General features: G+C 39.5%; 1 protein-coding gene across 2 annotated transcripts in view; it reads right to left on the reverse strand.

The window, feature by feature from the left end:
• LOC142138750 (myosin-binding protein H-like) overlaps positions 1-7,043 on the reverse strand; it is a 173,595-nt gene extending 166,552 nt beyond the window's left edge. For both annotated transcript variants that reach the window (XM_075195660.1, XM_075195663.1), the window contains exon 1: positions 6,731-7,043. In XM_075195660.1, the coding sequence (XP_075051761.1) occupies positions 6,731-6,992 (262 nt within the window). In that variant the 5' untranslated portion in view covers positions 6,993-7,043. The remainder of the gene's footprint in view (positions 1-6,730) is intronic.
• Positions 7,044-7,465: the final 422 nt, after the last annotated feature.

Genomic DNA, 7,465 nt, shown 5'->3' on the forward strand with positions numbered 1-7,465 from the left:
TATTCTATTGACCACAGTACAATTCACAATTGGGTGACCATAGTAAAATGCAAAGCCCATATTTGGGTGACAACAGTGTAATGACAGGCCCCATATGCTTGTGACCACCATATAATACAGAGTCAATATACTAATGATCATATCATTGTATAATTCTGAGCCCTGTTCTTGTGACTACAGTGTGATCACAGTACAAGTACAATGCCCAGAATCTGGCAAGCACAGTACAATGCAGAGCCCTATTGTAATGACCACAGTAAAATGCAATGCTATTTTAGTGACCATAGTACAAATGCAGAGTCCATATTTTGGTAACCATAGTGCAATGCTAAACAACTATTATGACCATGGTATAATGCAAAGCTCACATTCTGCTGACCATAATATAGTAAAGGAACTAAACAACTTCAAAAATATGAACTGCAATATTTGTGGGCTTTAATATTGTACTGTGAAACATATGATTCATTTAAAGATGTGGAAAAACAACATTAATTGTTGTGACACTATGCACCATTTTTTCTGCCACTGCATTTTTAACAATCGGTGCAACAAAATGCTACTGGATGTATAATGAAGAACAACATTTTGGTTAAAGTAATGAGTGTAATGGAGCATATTATATTGAATGTTATTTTTTTTATTTACTATAATTTACTTATATACCACCACCATGTTATGCAATACTGTACAGAGAATATTTAACAATTCACATCCGTCCCTACACCATTGGAACTTACAGTGTCTACCACACAAGCATACACACACTAGTGTCTATTTTTGTCAGCAGCTAATTAACCTACCAGTATGTTTTCGGACTGTGGGCGTGCACTCAGAATAAATCCCCAAAATTCACTGGTGTGAAGATGCAAAAAAAATGCATACACATTTGAAATGCATTTGATCATATATGCCAACTTTTAAGATTTCTCTCCCTGGAGATCCGGGGGAAAAGTCATGTGACAAGGGGTAGGAGGGGCTTAATGACACGATTAATTCCATTCAATGCTGTGAATTTCGGCAAATGCGGGAGCTTTGCCTACTCTTCCGGGAGTCCGTGAGGACTCCCCAAAATTCGGAAGCCTCCGGGGAATTCTGGGAGAGTTGGCACGTATGCATTTGATACTGTATACAGTGTAATGTGCAATTTTAATAGGCTTTTAAAGGTCACTGTGTAGTTTCAAATACAGTCAAAAACATTGAAATACGGCAAAAGCACAGCAATTGAACAAGTAGTGTTCTGAAAAATGTTTACAAAACACAAGTGACAATGGGTATTGACATACTAAGAACAATGATTTTTATTTGTAAGATCCATTTTCATACATTTACCTATTTCTTAAAACAAACGCAAACATGTGATAAAACAAGGGATTGAGTCAACCAAGTAATTAAATTACAGGTCCACACCAGATAATAAAAACATTACTATACATTTAGACTGATTTATTTTAAATCCATCAAAGTTCCCAGACCATTTTAATATGTTTTAAAACTTATTCTGGCAATGTAGTCTACCCTCCCGCAGCCCCGCAAGCTCATCTCCGGGCCCTGTAGTCGATGCAATGACTGTAATTTCCTCTATGCTCCCATAAATATTAAATGTCATCCAAATCCATCCAGTGGAAGGCCTAGAACAGGCTTCCCGGTTCAAAGTTCTGCCCAGCGTACACCAACGGGAGGTCTGACCAGGACCCTAACCCCTCGAAAACCTATCCAGGATCCAACTGGACCACCGTGCATTGGTTTCATCCCAATCTGTGCAGGGGTGTCCCACTGCATAACCAGACAGACAAACAGACCAATGATTTTAATAGATAAGATAGCTGCATATAAAAATGTGAAAACTGGCTCGGTCCCAGAAATGTAGGTAAGTAAAATCATTTAAAGGACACTAAGTGTATATGTTTAATCTTCCTTTCATACCTGTCTAATGTAAAGATTGAGACACACATATGCAAAACAAATCTCCATGGCTATATTAAGAAGGTTTCTTGCAGAGCTCACCATTCGGTATTCAGCTATTGTTTCCTTTCTTCCATTTAATCTATCTCCTAGAGCTCTGCCAATTTAACAAAGATGTGATAATCTTCTCACGTTCCAACTTGGCCAGATGGCAATTTTATATGCGTTAAAGCAGCAATCCCATGAAAAAAATCAGTTGTGTTTTTTACCATAAAATCACTGTGGCAGGCTTGTTTTTTTTCCTTCAGGCTGCTATTAATGTATGATTCTAGACCACCATGGCAACCAGTGACATGGCACATGATGTAATGGCCCGAGAGACTTTGGTTCGCTCTCCTGAGCTAGGTCTGCACTGACATCCTTATTCTTCCCTTTCTGACATCACATAGCATGTTGAGAGCTGTGAGCCTATGTCTGTGAAGCAGAGTGACTGTGTCTAACAGCCATTTTGGAAGTGGATAATAATTTGTAGCAGGATAGCTAAGAAAAAATGACAAATGCATCCTTAAAAACGTACATTCTATTTAAAGGGGAAAAAAATCTTCAAGGTGGGACAGCTGCTTTAAGAGCATACCAACATTGATGTGCAGGTGGCAAGTGTGGGAAAGGTAGGGGGGTGATGCGAACACATCACAGTGACCCCGCCCCCTGCTGTGCAATGCCGTGATCCGTGCCATCAAGTCCCACCTTCACCCCCTTTCAATACTGAAGTGGATGGGATCTGGGATGGAGGCCTGCTCTTTTTGGAGTCCAATATACTCCCCAAAATTCAGGAGTCTCCAAGACATTTCAGGACAGTAGACAAGTATGGTTGAGAAGGCTATCACTGCAGCATAGCCAAATCCACAAATGTCAGAGAGCAGGCATAGTTAATGCCCACAGATTACTCATGGTCTTGACAGGGAAATAACATAAAACCATGTGTATAATATACATTATCCTATTTTATGCAATCATACACTTTCCATCCTACTTACCAAAGTAATCTGGGCTCAGTTTATTAACAGATGTAATACATGTGGTTTACATCAATGAATGAATTGTGTTTAAGTGGTCTATTAATATATGTCACTAGGGCTTTTCTATTGCAACTCAGCCGCCTCGGCACCGTGACATCATCACGTCACGCCCGACATTCAGTGAGGAGCGGCACAGAGAGGAGCCAGCATGCAAAAAATAAGTCAGGAAACAGAAGCCAAGATGAGACGAAAAGAGATGAAAGAAGCCAATAGGAAGGTAAGTAAAGAAACAGAGACAAGAGGAGGAAAGCAGCATGGCACATAGTGATGGAGAAGGGGGTGGAGCAGAATGGCACATAGTAATGAAGAAGGGGGGAGCAGAAAGGCACATAGTGATGAAGAAGGGTGAAGCAGCATGGCACAATGATGAAGAAGGGGGGAAGCAGCATGGCACAGAGTGATGAAGAAGGGGGAAGCAGCATGGCACAGAGTGATGAATAAGGGGGGAAGCAGCATGGCACGGAGTGATGAAGAAGGGGGGAAGCAGCATGGCACAGAGTGATAAAGGGGGGCCAGGTGAAGGGGGAAAAGTGGCATGGAGGGCCCAGTGTGATCATAAGGGGGCACAGCGTGGTGATCATAAGGGGGCATAATGTGTTGATGATAAATGGGCACAGTAATGTGTGTGTGATGGCACAGGGGGCTTGTGACAATGTAGTGTGTGTGTATGATGGCACAGTGGGCTTGTGGCAATGTAGTGTGTGTTTGATGGCACAGTGGACTTGTGGTAATGTAGTGTGTGTGTGATGGCACAGGGAGCTTGCGGCAATGTAGTGTGTGTGTGGTAGGTGGTGACTAATGGGTGCTTTTTTGTTTGAGGGCTGAGTTTGGGGAGAAAGAGATCTATTTCTTAAATGTGAATATGAATTATTTAATGGAAAATGATGATTGCAGGAAATAGGTATATTTATTAAATGTAAATGATATTAATTTATTGTTGGGGCTGTTTGGAGGAAGGGAAATAGGTTTATTTATTAAATGGGAATACTATTACTTTAATGTTGGGTTTGGTTGGAGAGATATAGATCTATTTATTAAATGGAAATACTATTAATTTAATGTTTGGGCTGGAGGAAGGTCTAATTATTAATTGTGGGTGCTATTGATTTAAAGCTGGGGTTGGTTGGTATTTTCTAAATGTGCCCATTTTTCCCCAAATAGGGCCCCCAACATTCCAGGATCCAGACAAGCTGCAACTAAAGAAACCAGCAGCCACAGGTGGTGAAAGTGACAAGAACACGTAGGAGAGAGCAAGACAGTCTGCCAATGGGACAATCCTGATTTTTGGTGACTGTTCTGCCAAATCTAAAGGGCAGGTCAAGACTGTGTACTCTTTATATACACACTGCATTCTTTATATACTACCCTATGGTGCTAGCTGTCCTTCGTGGGCTTGCCACAACCCCTCTGGTGGGCCTCTACCATTGTATTCCCAATGTGGGCCCTTCATGTCTCAGTCCGACACTAAACAAGGGTGCCTTCAAATGATGTTGCCCCTGAGAAGTTACTGTCTGGTGATAATGTATGATCACCAGACAATAACCCCTACATTACAGAAATCATTAAAAAGTCCAAGGATAGGGAGGATCAATAAACTCAGATGTACTCTCATTTGAAAGAGGGGAACCACTCTTTTAAATAACATGGCCCCTTAGTAGTTATTGCTTGGTAATCACATGTGATCACCAGACAATAGCATCCTACACTACAGAAAACAATAAAGGAGCTCAGGGATGGGGGAGGGGTGTTATAATGCCAAACCCCCCCTTCCCCCATCTTTACCGTGTCAGGAGGTATACGCAAACTAATGATATTTTCTGAAAATCCAAAGTTTTCTGAAAAAAACAAAGTATAATTTGTGTGAGCACTGCACAAACAAATTACTGATATTGATGCAGGAATGTGACCAGCCCAAAAAATGCCAAAACAGGCTCAGCAACAGGGGTGAGAAAAGCCTTAGCAACTAATGGATTTAAAAATATTTTCTTTACTTAATATAGAGTCCACTATCAATGAAGCAAAGGCGCCTCACTTTTCAAAGATTGACACCTCAACATCAATATATGGAAAATGCACATCCTTTATAGTTAATGTCACTGACTTTAATTTTTCATCCCCAAAAATATAAAGCTCATGAGGGGCAAAATGTAGGATGGTAGATAAAGTATAAAGGCATTTACTTTTGTGTGGTATTTATTAATGCTTGAAAAAGTGGCTCATTCTCAGTTACATTCACCTTTTACTGCAATGAAAACTACCTATCTCAGTTATGTTCCTAAAGGCTAGTTAATACACTTTTGCATATTATTGGGAAAAACTGAGTAACAAGTTAATCCTGCTACATGATAGTTGCTAACATTTTAATGTACTTTGCGGTTGAACCTGTGAATCTACGCAGGTTATGTACAAAATTGACCTCGGAGCACTACAATCCCCATAATATCATGATCACTGAATTGTATAACAGTGTATTTTTTACATTTTAAGTACTCCTTTCCAATAAATGTTACCCGCTAAAGCCTAGACAATAAATAAAAAAACAGTGATAATTACATCTAACATACAGAAAAATAGGTATTTGACTGTGCTGTTTTTTCAATACTGAAAAACGGCAACAATTGCAGGTACAAATCTTCTAAACTGAGGACTGCCCTGAAAATTAAAGAGAGTTAACAAATATGATACAATCAAATAAGAATATCCTTAAGGCCGCACTTGTACATACTACTGTAAGGAAAATATTTTTCTAAGGTGCCCCATCCATGTGGGTTGCTCCTTGCAGCAGTTTCTCCTGAGTTTCATCCATTTCTCTCACAGTCCCTGATGAAAACCAGGGAAGGCGGGGGAACAGGAAAACCAATTACAACCGTTTTATTTAAGTCAGTTGGCTAATAGAGTCGAAAGCAATGCAGATTTTCAGAATAGATGTGTAAAAAGAACTTCTGGGAGTGACTCAGAAAGTAGCAAAGTGCTTTCACTCATAACCCTGTCTTTTTCCACGACAATTTCTATCTAAAGTATATGATATGATATGGTCAGCCCAACAGGCCATTATGGTTGTCAAGTCAGTCATATAAAACATACACATGCTGAATGACCCTGCATGCATCCATGTGAATGTACACTGTGGGCCTCACTTAGAGCTAGGATCAAAGCAAAATAAAGGAGTAAATGTGCACCTTGGCAAAACCATATTGCACTGCGGGAGACAAATGTAAAGCATGTAAACTGATTTAGGGTTGGGAAGGGCATGTCATAGCTCAACGTTAAATTGAAGTGTTAAAATAAAACTGTCCATTTTATATGTACTAAATGCAAAATTAGCCTATATGTTCCCTGCACGCAATAAATAAATAAATACATTTGCACCACTTGCATTGCAAAGTGGTTGTTCCAGGAGCAAATTTGTTCCTTTTTTTTTTTTGCTTTGCTCCTAACTCTAAATGAGGCCCTGTGTTTCAAATGTTGTTGGATAAGGATGATTTTAAATGCCTGAGCAGATAACATAACTGTTAAATCCTGCCTCCTATCCTGCCACAGTAAGTAAAAGCCATAAAACACAACATATGGCAAATATATGTTTATTAACCTAAACTGTGATATGCATAAAATACTGATTTCGTACATTATTTTTACTTTCCACACCAACATCCTCTATACATGTAAATATGTTATTGAAACGTATGAAGTACCCACATATGTTGGAGAATTACACTTAATACTTTACTAAGTGATGGGTTACTTACCATCTTTTGGAGGTGTCTCTTTCACTGGCTCAGGAGTTTTTTCTTCTGTTGGTTTTGTCTCAGTATCTGAAATGGGGTTCTCAGTAACTGGAACAGGGGTCTCTGTAACTGGAACAGGGGTCTCTGTAACTGGAGCTGGATTAGCTTGAACAGTAGCACTAGATTCCTCAGCTGGAACAACAGGCATTGTTACTTCTGGAGCCTTGTTAGGTGCAGCTTTAGGTAAAGCTGAGGATTTTTTAATGGGAACTTTTGCTGGCATGGCTGAGCCTGAAGCTTTGCAGTACTAGAGCAGTAAAAACGTTTGGTCACTCTGATTTATATAGCCCCCCTGTCAGGCATTATACCATCTGTTTTTTATGAAGTGCCTCTGTATATTTAAAGCATTGGGGCACTCAGCTTCTTAGGATAAAAATAACTGTACTGTAAACATGACAGGTTTTAAGAGAGAATGTACAGCTCTTACATCTTTCACAGTCTAATTTATTCTTATAATGTGGACAGTATTTTGTCATAGATAGTAGTTGAAACTTAAGGGTCTGCCTGACTCACCTGACAAATATTAACACCACAACTGTAAAATTGGAACAAGCCTTTCATTAAAAGGTGACAGCTGAAGTGAAGGAATGTTGTAAGAACGTGGTTAGAAGGTAACCATGTAAATAAACGGGGCTAAAACATGAAGATGATTTCTGAGCATGTATTATTAATTCAATAGCAGACTGACAAATGTTA

The sequence above is a fragment of the Mixophyes fleayi genome, chromosome 2, assembly GCF_038048845.1.
Source record: "Mixophyes fleayi isolate aMixFle1 chromosome 2, aMixFle1.hap1, whole genome shotgun sequence".
NCBI lineage: Eukaryota > Metazoa > Chordata > Amphibia > Anura > Limnodynastidae > Mixophyes > Mixophyes fleayi.